The sequence below is a fragment of the Podarcis tiliguerta genome, assembly GCF_965153285.1.
Source record: "Podarcis tiliguerta genome assembly, chromosome: 1".
NCBI lineage: Eukaryota > Metazoa > Chordata > Lepidosauria > Squamata > Lacertidae > Podarcis > Podarcis tiliguerta.
Genome location: NC_139534.1, coordinates 22632152 through 22649007, shown reverse-complemented (window position 1 = coordinate 22649007; position 16856 = coordinate 22632152). Strand labels below are relative to the sequence as shown.

Below are 16856 nucleotides of genomic sequence, written 5' to 3'. Positions count from 1 at the left end.
AAAAATTAATAAGTGGCCTCGAGGTCATTTTGTTTACGTTCTAATATAATTTAATTTGTTTACATTCTAATCTAGATTAACTGGTCCTTTATGCTAGTTAGAGAATGCTGAGAGACGCAATTAAACTGTTTTATTAATGCCATTCAAGTGAGAGCCACTTCTGAGGGAGTTTAGAAACCAGATGGTAGGCTCAAATTACAAGAAAGGGTCTATTTGAGAACTCGGATCTATGTATTGTTGCACTTCAGCTGGTTTGCGTGCGGACGGGTGGGGGTAACCTTTACAAATGTTTCCCTTACCTTGGTTAACTTGCAGTAATGCCAGGTCTTGAGTCATTTTGGTACAATAAGCATTAACGTGTGGCTCTTCTGTCAGAACTTCGTCATCGGACCCCAGTGCGAGGCAACGTGTCTCCCCCGCCCCCTGCTTCACCAAAACAGGGATCTCCAAAAGGACCAAGCCCAGCGCCTCCAACTCCTGGCTTGCAGAGAGAGATTTCGGCACCGGGCGGACCTCCTGAGAGATCTCTTACATCACCCTTGCAGCCAAATGTGTTACCAAGACATCCCGGGTCCCGTGCCACTTCAGTGCCTGGAATGGGTAAACAGAGCACTTAATGTTGTTTACAGTTTATATTATTTTCTCTGGTTACCAATAAAACAGGCCATTTTCAGACAGTATGGAAATGGCATTTTGTTTGGAAGTAGAGGAGCCGTTATCTGATTAAGCAGGAGTTCCATATTCAATTAGCCATAACTCTTTACAGCTGGCACCTTATGATACTGAAACCTATTGCCTGAGCTCATTTAACTGTTATGGCTTCTTTGTTTAAATGGTAATAAAACTTTGCAGTATTCTGTAGTCAACAATATAGCATACCTTTTTATGTTCTTGGTTTAGTCAAGCCTCCAGACTTAGATAAATCAGGTATATAAGAAAACACTTTTGGAATTCATTCATGCTTCTTACAAAGCCCTGGACATATTTTTTAACTTTCATTGTGACATTTATTCAAATGCTTATTCTAAGCCCTCCCCCAAAAAGTTCACGCTGCAAAGATTAAAACATAAAATATTTAATAACTAAAGAGGTTTCGTATTAGGTAGCAGAGCTTTCTGAAGTAGAAAGCTGATGAACGGGGGACGGGGGAGAGTTAACATCAGTTACCTTTTTGAAACATTTTACTTCTAATTTGTGTCTGCTGAAACTACTAGCTAAACTCTGAAGCACTTTAAACCTTTTTCATTGCTGGATTGATTTTCTGTTTTACAGATGTACTTTTCAGTTCAGTTGTGTATGGGGTGGTAAAAGTCTGTAGTGAGCAAACTCTTAATGAAAAAGTTATTCATGTGTGCCCAGTGTGTCATTGTGTGCTTCCTGCCCACTTTCCTTTGCTTTCCTTTGCATCCTGATCAAATTTGCAGATGACACCAAACTGGGAGGGGTGGCTAACACCCCAGAAGACAGGATCACACTTCAAAACGACCTTGACAGATTAGAGAACTGGGCCAAAACAAACAAGATGAGTTTTAACAGGGAGAAATGTAAAGTATTGCACTTGGGCAAAAAAAATGAGAGGCACAAATACAAGATGGGTGACACCTGGCTTGAGAGCAGTACATGTGAAAAGGATCTAGGAGTCTTGGTTGACCACAAACTTAACATGAGCCAACAGTGTGACGCGGCAGCTAAAAAAGCCAATGCAATTCTGGGCTGCATCAATAGGAGTATAGCATCTAGATCAAGGGAAGTTATAGTGCCACTGTATTCTGCTCTGGTCAGACCTCACCTGGAGTACTGTGTCCAGTTCTGGGCACCACAGTTCAAGAAGGACACTGACAAACTAGAACGTGTACAGAGGAGGGCAACCAAAATGGTCAAAGGCCTGGAAACAATGCCTTATGAGGATCGGCTAAGGGAGCTGGGCATGTTTAGCCTGGAGAAGAGGAGGTTAAGGGGTGATATGATAGCCATGTTCAAATATATAAAAGGATGTCACATAGAGGAGGGAGAAAGGTTGTTTTCTGCTGCTCCAGAGAAGCGGACACGGAGCAATGGATACAAACTACAAGAAAGAAGATTCCACCTAAACATTAGGAAGAACTTCCTGACAGTAAGAGCTGTCCGACAGTGGAATTTGCTGCCAAGGAGTGTGGTGGAGTCTCCTTCTTTGGAGGTCTTTAAGCAGAGGCTTGACAACCATATGTCAGGAGTGCTCTGATGGTGTTTCCTGCTTGGCAGGGGGTTGGACTCGATGACCCTTGTGGTCTCTTCCAACTCTATGATTCTATGATTCTATGATTCCAAATCTCCCAGGGTTGAAATTACAGATAGGAGGGTCAGATTCTGAGAGAAGGTCGGAGCTGCAATTTTTACTCAGCTTGTGCCTAATTTGCTGCTTTTCCTTGCATTAAAATGATTACCTATTTGGAATTCCCTGTGCAACCGCAAACCCTGGTGTTGTGTTAGGGATGGAGAAAACAAGGGACTTATGACCTTGCAGCAGCCTGATCAATCCTGACCATTGCCATGCTGGCTTAGGTTGAGATGGAGTTGGAGTCTTGGGTTCCAAGGGAGGAGCAGTCTACTAGATACAGTGATAAAGTGTACCTCAAGTTACAAACACTTCAGGTTACAAACTCCGCTAACCTGGAAGAGTTACCTCGAGTTGAGAACTTTGCCCCAGGATGAGAACGCAAATCATGTGCCGGCGACGCAGCAGCAGCAAGAGGCCCCATTAGTGAAAGCCCGCCTCTAGTTAAGAACACTTTCAGGTTAAGAATGGACCTCCGGAATGAATTAAGTTTGTAACTAGAGGTACCACTGTACCTTGGTTTTTGAACAGCTTAGTTCTCGAACGTTTTGGAAGCCAAATGTCCGAAATGGCTTCCAATGAGTGCAGGAAGCTCTTGCACCCAATCGGAAGCTGCGTCTTGGTTTTTGAACATTTTCGGAAGTCAAACGGACTTCTGGAATGGATTCCATTCAAAAGACTAGGTACGACTATGATGCATGAGAGGGCCTTACTTCACCCTGAATGACCATATGCAATTTAGAGTGCTCAGTGCAGCAGCTGCATGTAGGACTCTCAGGCAACAGGATGGCTGATGCATTTCTGTGTAGAATCTCTTCACACCTGTCTCCCAAAGTTCAGAAAGGCGTGGATTAGGACTACAGTTTTGTATTAAAATTTTGATCCTGCAGTGCAGGTTTTTACCAGTCTCAGGCAAATATGAAGGCTATATAGCTTTTGGGAGGGAAAAAATAGTATTGCACACTTTGACGCAAGGGCTAGATGTTTGGTTCATTATTCATTTTTAAAACTGTAATTAATGGTGGTTACTTATTTTAATTAAGAGTTGTTGGCAAATATGGCAATTTTTAACCGTAATTTTTAACAGTGCCCTCTGTTAATTCAGTTCTGTAGCATACTGTTAAAAGTCATGACAAACTTGGAGGTTTATTGTTGGTGCAGGAATTTCAGTGTCTCTCAGTGTAGTCTTTCAAGTGCAACTTACTCAGAAGTTCCAAGCAACATGATAGAATATAAAAGTCAAGTTTCTTGCTATGCAGATTTCTTCCTGTCTTGTGAGAAACATCAGCCGAAGTGCATATGACTGCACTTAATTATCTTTAAACTGGAAAAGATAATTCATTTTTTCATTACATTATACTTTGTGGAAGAGAATCAATTTAACATGTATTACCACAGAGCTTCCATATGTCTAAAAATTAATAACCAGCAGGTAGTTGAGAGTTTGCCAAGCTTTGCAGAAATGGCCAGTCTGCCCACAATGATTGCTTTTGATGTTCATATTAATTACTCTTGTCCATATCAGCATGAGGAATAAGATGCGTGGTTTGAGAATTGTTAGTGTGCCAAGTAATTGGAGAGGTTCTTGGGGCACATGGTCTTAGGTTTCAGGCTTCTTTAAGATTAGTGAGGCAGCCCTTTTACCATGGGCCCTATGGTTGTTTTGAACTGAGATTGCCTCCAAAGTGTGCATGCTTAATAATACTGAAAATATTTATATGTGACATTGGATTGTTTTAAATCAGTTTTATTCCAGTCCAAGCCTCTCTTATTTGTAATGGTGTTCCCTTTAAATGTAATTGGTTTAAACTAATTGTTTAGGTCATGTATTTAGTTGTGCAAAATGCATATATGTTCGCATCCAAAACTTCTGGGTATAGGGCAGTACAGTTGTACCTTGGATCCAGAACGCCTTGGTACTCCAACGTTTTGGCTCCCGAATGCCGCAAACCTGGAAGTGAGTGTTCCGGTTTGCGAATGTTCTTTGGAACCCAAACGTCTTCCGGTTGGCTGCAGAGCTTCCTGCAGCCAATCAGAAGCCGTGCTTTGGTTTCTGAATGTTTTGGAAGTTGAACGGGCTTCCAGAATGAATTGTGTTCGTCTTCCAAGGTACGACTGTATATAAATTCAATTAATAATAATAAGATCTGAAATGTCTGATAATTAGGATAGAACTGAAAGCTTAATGAATGTTGTAGTCTCCAACTCACAATTCGGCACACTTTTAAAAGTAGGGTGAGCAATCTGTGGCTACTCCAGTCTTCTATGCTGGCTGGTGTTGATGGTGTCCACCAATAGCTGGAGCATCATATGTCCTATGGTACTGAGAGAATTTGAGCACACAGAATGATATTTTTTGCGGGGGGGGGGGAGAAGGAACACATACACACACACACACACACACATATATAATGTCCACGTGTTCTAAACTTCCTATACAATATGATGATATAGATAGGAACTGCTGGAATGTCTGTCGTAGGTCTGGTTTGCCCTTAATGCTAGACCATGGTTGATTTAACAAACGAACAGGTTAACTGCAAGTTGTCCCACAGGTGATCAAGCAAACCTTAGCTCGTTTCTTCAAAGCTTGGTTTGTTTTCTGGCTGCTCTTGCTTTGCGCCTTTGGTGAGCAATGCGGATGAGGTGGTCCAATGAACCATGGTTAAGCAAAGGTGCTCTCACATAATGCCACATCATTTAAGGGTTTGTAAGCGAACAACAAACCATGGCTTCATGCTGTAATTTGTTGGCAGTAAGCAAACTATAGTTAAGATGCTGTGCAGCAGGGTTCACACATTGCAAAATGGTGGTTTATGTGAATCAGGCCATAATGATTGAAGGCAGAGAGCCTTCTCTCCTCCCTGTGTGTTTCAGGGACCTCCCCATACAACCATTATGTTTTTGTTTTGTTTTTTAAATCATTTTTATTAAGTTTTACAATAAGTATAAAGCGACAAAAACAAGAAAAAATAAACCACAGCACTACAAAAACAAAACAAAAAAGAACAACACACAAACACAAAACAGCAAAAAATACAAATAAGAAAAATAAAAACAAAAACAATTTTTATCCTCATTATATTCTTGACATTAACTTATTTCATCGACCTCCCCAAACCTTCCTTCCCTGTATTCCAGATCTTATATTCTATCAGCAGATTCCTTCCCTCTGTCTTAATTTAATTTTGTCATAATTTTACTATCTTAATATAACTATATTTCCTTATATCTTGAAATATTGGGTCTTTTTTGATCTTTAAACTTTTTACTAATAACCTTTCACATCCATACAACCATTATGTGCCCTCCATGCCAGGTAGTTTAGGCTGAGAGAGTGGCTAGTCTTAAGGCCACCCATTGAGCTTCATGATGAGTATGGATTTGAACCTTGGTTTCCCTTGTTCTAGTTAACATTCCAACCACTGCCCCATGCTAGTTCTCTGTTGCATTAAGAACATCAAACAGTAATACAATAGTCTCAACAGTGTTCATGCCCCTAGAAAAAGTGTCGGTTGCAATCCTATACAAACTTACCTAGGAGTAAGTCACATTGAATTCTGTGGGACTTACTTGTGAGTAGATGTGTATAGGCTTGTGCTGTGAACTGTGCTCAGTGTAGATAGACACCTGGTTTTGTCTCAAATAACAAATCTAAAATTTGACTAAGGTCCTAAATAGAGGCTAAAAAGTAGGTTTTGCCTGCCCCGTGGTTGGGTTGGAGGGAACCAAAGCACAGGTTATAGATTGCTAAGTGACAAATCCAGTATGTTTCAGGGAATATGTATATCAGGCAGAACTGAGAGAGTGAGGCATACTTCATTCAGGGGAAAGAAGCTTCAGGGCAATATCATTGCTGTAAACAGCTATCAAGGGAGGCAAAAAACCTTCCAAATCTGTCTTCACAGAAGGTGACAATTTCCCTGTTACATGTGGTATTTTCGTTCGCAAGAAAAATAACCCTGAGGAACTGACATACGGAATTAAATATGATAATGGGATTGAAATGCAGAGGAATATAATGCTAATTTCTAATACATGTTAAGGTGCTTTATTCCATTTTGTAACATACAGACTGGAAGCAGATGTCCTTATTCCTGGTTAATCAGTAGGTTGCTATCAATCCCATTTTGGTCTTCCAGGTCTTCATCCTCCAGGACCTCCATTGGCAAGGCCTATTCTTCCTCGAGAAAGGGGAGCATTGGATAGAGTTGTTGAATACTTAGTTGGAGATGGTCCACAGAACAGGTTAAACGTTACTTATTATGTTCAATTCTGAAGTTCTAACTCTGAGTTGCTTCTCAGGTTTCCTGCGGTTTCTTCTTTGCATCACTCTGTTAATTGCGGAAAACCAAACCCAGATGGGAGGAGCCCACACTATGGCTTTTCCTCTTGGTAGCATTGCTCCTTCCAGAAAGAGGGGCATGTAATAAATGTGACGCAAAAAGGAGCCCTTACAATTCAATCCTATACATGTCTACTTAGAATTAAGCCCAACCAGGTTCAGTGGAACTTACTTCCATGTGAGCAAGTATAGGATTGTAGCCATACTGTAACTTTCTAATAACTTACGTGAACTCTTGTGCTGGAGCAGTCGTTGCTCAGAGAATCTTAATCGCCACACTTTTAATTGGCTGTCAATTAAAGCGCCTTTCTGTCAGTTCTTGGAATAAAATCAGTTATATAAAAGCATTGTTTTATTAGAGGAGTTACTTGTAGCTGCTGTTGTCATTATTATCATTCACCCAACCTTTACCCTCAGGTCCCTGGGTTGGTTAGAGCATTTAAAAAACAATATTAAAAACTGCTTAAAACAAAAGACAAAAATAAGGCGGATCCTAAAAATATGCACCTCAGGTGTCAAAAGCCAGGTCAATGTCTTCAGCATTCTCCAGAAGCTGTACCATGAAGGTACCAGATGTAGCTTTGTAGGGAGGGAATTTTACAGCTTAGGGGCCACCACTGAGAATGCCTTTCCTGTGCCACAACCACCCTTCTCTAAGTGTGAAGGAACTATCAGGAGGGTCCTCACTGCTGATCACAGCACCTGAGACAGTCTGTGGGGAAGGAGGTGATCTTTCAGATATTTGAGTCCTAAGTTGTTTAGAGCTTTTCAGATATTCTGCCTCCTATTTTTCTTCTTCTTTGCCTAGTTTTGAATCTTACCAACTTCATCTAGCTGTAATTTGAATTCAAATTAATGGTGCTTTAAACCAAATAGTCAAAATCTTTTGAGTCTGAAGTGGCCGAGTCACAGTGTGGTTAAAAATACTCAGCTGGCAGCTTTTAAATTTGCAGTAATGTGCTATGTTTGTGAAAATAAATTTATAATAGGGTTACGCTCTCAGGTGCCTGCCTGCAGGCTAAACACATTGTGGGGGTGCAGAGAGGAAGCCTGGGCTCCCCTTTTCTGATGTTGCACTGGGCATGTGGGCGAGGCTGCATGACGTCATGTCCCAAAGGGGCATTAGCAGTCCACTTCCCTGCTCCATGCATTTAAACTGCGTGTGGGAGGTGAATATGTGTAAAAGGGCTTGTGCCATTTTAATTCTGAGTTTCAATGCCCCCTTTCTGGTGTGCAAGTCCTGTTGAAGTGATCCAGTATAGTACGACTAAATTATATTAATGACTAAAATTAAGTGGCTAAACAAATGTTTTTAACCTCTGATCTCATCTTCTTTAGATATGCACTTATATGCCAACAGTGTTGCTCGCATAATGGAATGGCTTTGAAGGAGGAATTTGAATATATCGGTAAGAACAAATGCATATATTCTGCTTCTTGAAAAAGCCTCCTGTCTCCCTGGCCACCATTGTCCGTTCAGGCATTTACAGAATGTAATATACTGGTTCTTGCTTAACTCTGTATTGGAGTGCGTCCTAAAAGTGCTAGAGCCATTAAAATCTATAAGCTTAAGTACTCATAACTCTTTTTTTGTATTCAGTTTTGTGTACTTATAATATGTTATGGTATTCATTTGTGTATACCTTTTAGAATCCATTATCCTTAAAAAAAAAGTTCTGTAATATGCAGGTCAAGGAACATGTGTGCAAAAGTGAGCTGTAGAAATAAGCTGCTTTCTCTGCATGCTTTCAAGATTGTACTTGGCTAGGAAACTGCACCCTAATAGGTTTTTGTTTTTGTTTTTAAATCTGGGTCCTCACTTTACCAGAACTTCAACAAAATTTATCGTAACAGAGAAACCTGTGGGAGACATTGGAGATGAAGTGGGAACAAACTCCGGGGGCTATTCTTGAGTTTTACGGCTGACAATAACTTAAGACAGGCACAGCTCTTCATTGAACACAGATGTTTATTTTGCCGCCTCTCGGCAAACAAAAATCAATCTGCAAGTAATGTGAGAGAAATTATCTCAAGACATTTGGGCGTGTCTTCCCATTTGCTCTTGGCTCTGAGAGGCAGCTTAACCCATTCATTTCATGTGATCTTGTATTATCGGAGGGCTAATACATTTACTGTTCAAGCCCTGTATTACGCATGTGTGGTCAAAGTTTGGTTTAATCTCTCCTGAACGGCTCTCCCCTCCCCACCGCCCCCAGCTAAATTGATCTCGATTCATGAGGCAGTAGCCAGTATTGCATATAAATAGCAGAAAGTACGTAGCCTAAATTTTATAGGCTGTTGTTTGCCTGAGTGTTGTGACACTTTGATTTGTGTCTGCATGAGGGTGAGAGCTTTTGAGCTCTTTTCCAGAAGTATACAGTGGGATGCCTCTTTCTCTCTCCCTTCCCTCTCCGGTTGCTATGTAAACTGTTACATCTGCCTATAGAAACCCACAACGTGCAATAGCCATTCTTGGAAACGGATTGCAATTTTTGTAACACCAGTGACTTCGATCCTTAAATTTGCCTGTTCAAAATCCGCATGCATAGTTTGCCCCTTTCCCCCATTCATACACACACTAAACGACCTGCAAAGAAAACAGAATGGGATCATGTGCGCTCCGTTGAAGTGGTGGTTCTTCAGCCAACGGCATAGGGTTGACAAGGAAGAAAGCAGTTTTTCTGAATATTTTCTCTTTCAGAATACAAACTCTTAACTGACTTGAGTCGGTTACAAAGAGTGATGCAAAACATTTGAGTAAGAACCAATATCTCACTCCTGTTTTTGAATGTTCACTTAAAAGTCAATGGTCGTATCCAACACTGCTGTCCTGCTCAGTGGAACCTCTCCTCTTCTGCAAACCCCAACATGTCTTCAAAATGCCCCAGAGAGTTGGAGGACTCCTGGAGCATTTGTGGGGGGTGGGGTAGCAGCATGGGGAGAGGAAGGGAAAGTTCTGTTGCACAAGCAGAATTATGCTCATACAACATTGGATACAACCCATGAAATGCAAGTTAGAGAGGTTACGCCTTTCACTTTTTGCACTTCTGCCCATAGTTGAAATATAGTTAAAGCTGGATTGATGCACTTGTCCTGTGAAGCTTTCACTGGCTCCCAAACTCAGGGGAACACCCCGTCATGCAGGGTTGCTATCCATCTCTTTCCCCCCCAATATGGATTTTTAGCACTGCATTCTTCCCAAATTTGTGGATCGAGTTAAGCAAGCAGTGGGGTTGACCTGCAAGGAACAGGTGATAGTTGCTGTTGCCAAAGGAGCCACGAACGAAGCACCAGGTGTTTGGGCCTATCCCTCTGCCCTCTCTCCCTCTTCAGTGTTGTTGTTGGGTCCCAAAGCATATCCACCCTCACCAGCACTCCCTATTACACAACTTCCACATGGTGAAATAAATTACAGCTGCAGCAGCCTGTATGTTTTTCCCCCTGTACCTTTCTTTCACCAAGGCTGGAGCCAGTGGGAGGCAGAAGTGAGGAGTACTACTGATAAAAATGAGAGGATAAAATAGGGAGGAGATTAACCATGTACACTGCCTTGAGCTCCTTGTAGGAAAGGAAGGCTGCAGAAGTTGCAATAATAAAAAGGAGAAATGTTGCCTTAAACGTAGAGCTTCTCCAGTCTTTTTTTATCTCCTATGCATTAATTTAATGTGAAAGAAAAGAACATGCACATAGAATTTTGAACAGAAGACCCAAATTATAACCCCCCTAGTGGTAGCAATGGAATGTCTAACACTTTTGCAAAGCTAAGCAGGCTCCCGGATGGTTTCAAATTGGATGGGGGACTGTGCGTTGAGATTCCTGCATTGCAGAGGATTGGACTAGATGACCCTTGGGGTTCCTTCCAACTCTTATGTTTCTTTGATTTTTGAAAAACTGCACCAGAAATTTCAAATCCGAGAAAAGACTTGCCCTACTGTAAGAAAGCAACTCTTCTTTGTTTGTTGTTGTCATTGATAATGGGAGAAGGTGAGAGCGTGCAGTGCCGCTTCTACAAAAATTAGTTTGCTGTTCTTCCTTTCCAAGTTAATGTTTCAGAGTCTTGCAGCCATTGCAGTGTTAGCACATTAAGGTCCAGTGAGCTAACTGGATACACTTGTATTAAACTTTTGTGCAGCATTTAGGTGTGCCTACTGCTTCTTCCTGAATCCTGCAAGAAAAACAAGACCTCAAGCTCCACGGCTTCCAGATTTCAGTGCTGAAAAGAAGCAGCCTACAGAGGTACAGAGCACGACTGAACCGCTGCAGTCGGAGGAAGAAAAGTTAGAAGAGAGTCAGATGGCTGAAGGTGTGCATTGAGTCCTCTACATTTGCCAGAAAATGTAATTAGAGCAATTGGATTTGAAGCATTTTGCTTTTCCTTGCAGTGCTGTTTATTCAATCTTGCCAGTGGATGTTCGCTATATATGACAGAAAGAGTGTTGCTCATAGTCAAAAGCAACCACGATACTATATCTCACGTGCAGAAAATCTTTTTTCATCTTGATTTCCTAAGAATAGGGTGATCTTGGGTCATCCTGTGGTATATTTTGCCTTGTTGGTTTTTCAGAGTTGGCTGCCAAGGATGTTTTTAGCCAGTCCCCCCCCCCCCCCCCAGCTTTAGTAGAATCCAAACTTAATTCAGTTTCTTTTTGTAAAATAGATTCTTTCCATCCTATCTAGCAAGACTATCAGTCTCTTAAATTTTCTTTGTTTACAAAGCCCTTGTTCTTCTACTTTTGGGGTTTTTTTTTAGTATCAATATTAGCATTTACACTGTGTAATTAAAGGATTTGGATCACAGAATGGTTAGATTTCATTGTTTTCCCCAGGTCATTGGGTTGAGGTGGGGTTTAAGTTCCTGCCTTTGTTCGTTAAGCTGGTTTTGCTGTTTTCCCCAGGGCAGGAAAATCTAGTAAAACTGACTTGGCTTTTTTAAAAAAATAAAATAAAATAATGGGTAGTTCAAAGACAAATTGTCAACTTTAATTTAAGAAAGTTCCTTTGGAGATGGTTTATTGGCTTGAAAATACAGTAAGCATCTTGTGTTCAGCTAACAAGAGCATGCCACATTCTAAGAACGTAGCTTAGACTATCACTCTGTATTTATTTCCTTAAAGGTATTTTGTTATATGTAAAAGTATCTTTTTGTAGGTGGCTCTAAACAGAGAAGTTTCTTGAGAGCATATCCAGAAATGATCACACCACCAAGTGCTCTTAGATGAACAAATATGGCATGTAATGCCCATGTATGACAAGGTTTATGGTGGAAAACCTTTGTAACCTTCTACAATTTGATGCAAACTGTTATCAATTTTCCTTTTATTTTTATAACCCTTTCTGCCTGGTAACAGGTCTCCAAGGCTACCCATAATAAAAGAAAGCAAAATAAAGCACAATGTATCCGGATTTTACCTACCATGAACAAAAGAGCAATCTTAATAGAGGGATCTGACTAGGAGAAGCGGGGAGGAGGCTGATGTTTGCCAAATTCCCCCCCTCCCCCTGCAACACCTCATCCCACCCTCTTCCAGAGAATCCTCCAGACCCCCAAAGTAGATTTTTAAGGGGCACAAAAGGATGTGGGGAAGGGGGGGGGAATCAAAATTCCATTGTCTCATTTGGGGTGATATCTCTCTTCCCACCTCAGCCCTGTATGACACAGCCCACCATTTATTGCACACCGTCCTGATGTCTTCAGAGAGGCCTCAGAGATGTCTTCAGAGAGGCTTTTCAAGGCCTACAGAGGGGAGGAGGGAAAGGAGGGATCGGTTGTGTGATTTTGACATTCCACAAGCTGCTATTTTCCTCAGAAAATAATCCCACAATCAGTGTAATCAAACTTCGTGTCTCACGCAGACCCTTTAGAAGAAGCCACCCAACATACTGAGACAAACCAGGAAGATGACCAAGCTTTGACTGTTGAAGACCAAAGCCGTGACGTAGTTGGGGCAGCGGCTGAAGAGCAACCAGGAAGCGAAGCCAAAACTGCCACCACGGACTCCGAGTTTGCTGTTCCAGCTTTCCAACGACAAGAACCACTAGCAGAAGAATAAAGTGCCTAATTATTTTTAGCTACGCTCTTTCAGCTGTTACTTTTTTTTTCCAGGTGGGTTGCTTTCAAAAGCTGCAATGTCGCCACTCATGAGCTCAGACTGCCACTATATGTTGAAGCTAAGAGTACTACGAGGTATTTTGTTGCAAGAGTGTGGGCAAGTTAAAGCACTTCAGAATGTGCCAGTTAGCTGAAGTCAAACCCAAGCACAGCTTCCTTTTTTTGTTTTGCATACTTTCTAAAAAGACAACCTAAAAATGCCTAAATGGAGTATTTTACATACAAGTGATTTAAAATATAGTATTATTTGGTTATTGAACAAAGAGTGCTGTAAATAACTAAAAGGATGTGTAATTCTTGGTTTAGTAAACTTAGGGGTTTTTTTGGGGGGGTGTTAATATTTAGGTATTGAATGAATTTTGAATATCTAGATGTTTACAGGAGAAATGGTGCTTAGGTATTTATCATAAGCAGTACGAAAGTGTCAATACAACTAAAACTTAGTCACTCCTAACCCTTTTTTATTTTCCTTTGAGAGAAGGCAAGTTGTTAAAGGGTTGTCCAAAGTATGATATATCCTTTAGGGGCTATATGCACAGCAGATGAGCTAACAGCATGTGAAATAGAAAGCTAGTTTGTGTTTACATAAAGCGTAGGAATATCCGCACTTGACTGTACTTGAATACTGCGCATTATTTATACCTGTACAATAATGACTATAAAAGTGAATTTTGTGTATTTTGTTAAAGGAAAATAAAGACTGTAGCATTATGTACTTGTTTCGTATGTTCTTTTAAGCTTTAGACAGTCCAGATTCATGTACGCGTTACTATTTTCATATAAGCATTTACTTTGATTTCTCTTTCTTAGTACTGGATTATTTCTTTGGCACTTAACCAGACCTTTTCAGGCTCGGTGAACCTTTCAAGCTTGGTGGTTTCCATAACGCCTGAGAACTGGTCAGTGCATCAGCAGACTTCATTATGAACACATGCCTGGAGAATAGGCCAACAGCACATAATGGTGTTATGTAAATCTAAGTTTCTTAATGAGAAGAACAGAATATAAGTATAATGAATAAGTAGTGTGCTTGACTCTCAAAATATGAAGGAAAACTTGCTCCTTCAGATTTCATCTGACACCTGTGCTGAAGACTGTAGACAGAATTGCCAGGGGCAATTTCAGACTAGAGCAGGTATCCAGGCATGCTAGTTTGCTTGGTGTCCCACCTTCAAATGATATGCAAACCAGTTCCTGTCATTGAGCAACATCAAAGATGCTATCTCCTTTTTTCTTTTCTCACTAAAGCGTGAGTTCTACTGGACTAATAACTCATTGGAAGACTTCTGCCTAGCAATATGTGTGTTTCAGTCAGCTTGGCTTCCTTCCAGCAGTAGCTCCTCCGCTTCAGACCATGTGCTCTAGCAGACAACATGGCCACACCCACAAACAAACTCACAATCAAGTTTCCACATAGCCCAGACAGGCAAGCAGCCTTAATCCAAAAGACACAAGCTCACTCTTTTCAGTCTCTTTCACCAAGATCCTGCCAATGCCCCTGTATACGAGTCCTTTTCACGAGTTCCCAGGGACACAATCGGCTCCAGCCAGCATTGCCAAATAGTCGGGGATTATGGGAGTTGTAGTTCCAGCAACATCTGGAGGGTCCCACGTTCCTCACCCCTGTGCTTGGGGCTCTGGTCTGGGCTGTTGCCTCTTACTGCTTTGCCCCATTGGAGGTCCTGCAGCGAGAGGGATAGGTAAAGGTAAAGGGACCCCTGACCATTAGGTCCAGTCGTGACCGACTCTGGGGTTGCGGCGCTCATCTTGCTTTACTGGCCGAGGGAGCCGGCGTACAGCTTCCGGGTTATGTGGCCAGCATGACTAAGCTGCTTCTGGCAAACTTGCCGGAGCGGTACCTATTTATCTACTTGCACTTTGACGTGCTTTCGAACTGCTGGGTTGGCAGGAGCAGGGACCGAGCAACGAGAGCTCACCCCGTTGCGGGGATTCGAACCACCGACCTTCTGATCAGCAAGTCCTAGGCTCTGTGGTTTAACCCACAGCGAGCAGGTTAAACCTTAAAAAATTCTGCCCTGTGCAGTATCCCGTTCGTTTGGAACAAACTCTGACTGATGCTTCTCAGCATAAGCCATCCAAGGAAAGTATCACATGTTTTAAAGGTGTTATGTATTTACTAAAACAAAAAACAAAGTCCACTAAATCAATTGTGGTTGCGCATCCTTGAGAAAGTGGAGCACAGCTGAAGACAGCTGCCTAATTGGTTTTATGAAAATGGTCATTTGATCTTAGCCAAAAGGCCGAGAAGTGATGATTTGCTGAAAATGGTAATAATAACAATAACAGCCACATAAAATAGGGGAAGAAAACTGATTCTTGGACTGGAAAGTCTCTAAACAAGAACTATGTCACATATTTTATGTGCATCTGTTCAAGCAAAATACGAAATAGTAACAGAAATCGTCATAATAGTATAAGTAGCAAGGAATCCCTGTAAGATTCATGCAATTATCTGAACTACAAACCCCTGTTTTTCCATCTTTACAGAGTGCATAGTAGCAGAAACACCAAAGTAGTAAATTATTCTAGTGGTTAGACTCCAATTTATAATATTACTAAAGGACAACTATTTAGGGATGCTGGCGCTATGGGTAAAACCTCAGCGCCTAGGACTTGCCGATCGCATGGTCGGCGGTTCGAATCCCTGCGGCGGGGTGCGCTCCCGTCGTTCGGTCCCGGCGCCTGCCAATCTAGCAGTTTGAAAGCACCCTTAAGTGCAAGTAGATAAACAGGAACCGCTTACCAGCGGGAAGGTAAACGGCGTTCCGTGTGCTGCGCTGGCTCGCCAGGTGCAGCTTGACCGGAAGTGTCTGTGGACAGCGCTGGCTCCCGGCCTATAGAGTGAGATGAGCGCACAACCCTAGAGTCTGTCAAGACTGGCCCGTACGGGCAGGGGTACCTTTACCTTTTTAAATATTTGCCAGTTTCAATTTTTGGGTGAAAATTTCAAGGATGTGTATAGAAATGTGAAAAACACTGTGTGTTAAATAATTACTTCTGTACATTGTTTTTCCTTTCTATTGTTACACTGCTGTTTTGCCATACTTTTTTTGAAAAAGAAAAATAAGAAATCTAATTGAAGCTTTCCCCCTACCATAGGCCTAATTGAACAGAAGCTAACATGGGGCAATTAAAAGAGGCTATTCAAGGGGCAATAGAAGCCCTTCATCATTAAGAGGAAGCAATAAAATGAGAAGGACCCATAAACAGGAAACTTTTAGTTAATGACACAGAAACTGAAAAAACAACAACTCAGCAGCGCTTTTTTTGTTCAGCACGAAGAGCATAGGCAACGCTGAACTGCAGTAATTTAGCAACATTGTCCAGATTTTCCTCCAAAGCGAGTATGCAAACAACAGATGGCAAATCCAGTGAAAAATGCTAGTGTTGGGCGCAACTTAGTGCCATCTCACTTTGCTTGGTTCAAGAGAGATTGACAAGCAGAAGTTTCATATCTTGCTTAGGCTGAGACCCCTCTTTATATCCTCTAAAAGGAACTGGAAACTTTCCACTTACTGAGGAGGTATTTTTACCAAAGCTTTGGTATGCGTGGTTATGTTTACAGTCTAGATCAAACATTCTTCAACCTGGTCAAAACACCTAGGGAGACTAGATAAGAGAAGACGGTACATAGATGTACAATACATTTGGGGAAGGCACAGACGGGTGAAAAAGATGGGTGCAAATTTCTTCCTAAAGGCTGGTTCTCATGTTGAGATGTGTCAGTGAATAGTTCAAGTCCTGTTGCAAATGCCATAATAAATAATAATAATAATAATAATAATAATAATAATAATAATAATAATAATTTTTATTTATACCCCGCCTTCCCCAGCCAAGCCTGGGCTCAGGGCAGCTAACACCAGGTACAAAACCAATTGATTAAAATACAACTTAAAACAAGATTAAAATACAGCATTAAAATGCAGCCTCATTTCAGTAGAAACTCAAATCAAAAAATTTTGGGGGATGAAAACGTCAAATCTTCACCAAGGCCAGCTATCCAGATTGGTCCTACGTGGGCCAGAAAAAAGCCAGGGAAGTCCCCAGATAGGAGTTCCATCACA

At 41.4% G+C, this 16856-nt stretch overlaps 1 protein-coding gene across 4 annotated transcripts in view; it reads left to right on the top strand.

Moving 5' to 3' along the window:
- The window catches only part of LNPK (lunapark, ER junction formation factor), a 42128-nt gene extending 28649 nt beyond the window's left edge, over nucleotides 1–13479 (top strand). For all 4 annotated transcript variants that reach the window (XM_083411726.1, XM_083411724.1, XM_083411727.1 and 1 more), the window contains 5 exons: nucleotides 376–600; nucleotides 6457–6562; nucleotides 7998–8068; nucleotides 10792–10962; nucleotides 12513–13479. In XM_083411726.1, coding sequence (XP_083267852.1) covers nucleotides 376–600; nucleotides 6457–6562; nucleotides 7998–8068; nucleotides 10792–10962; nucleotides 12513–12709 — 770 coding nt within the window. In that variant the 3' untranslated portion in view covers nucleotides 12710–13479. The remainder of the gene's footprint in view (nucleotides 1–375; nucleotides 601–6456; nucleotides 6563–7997; nucleotides 8069–10791; nucleotides 10963–12512) is intronic.
- Nucleotides 13480–16856: the final 3377 nt, after the last annotated feature.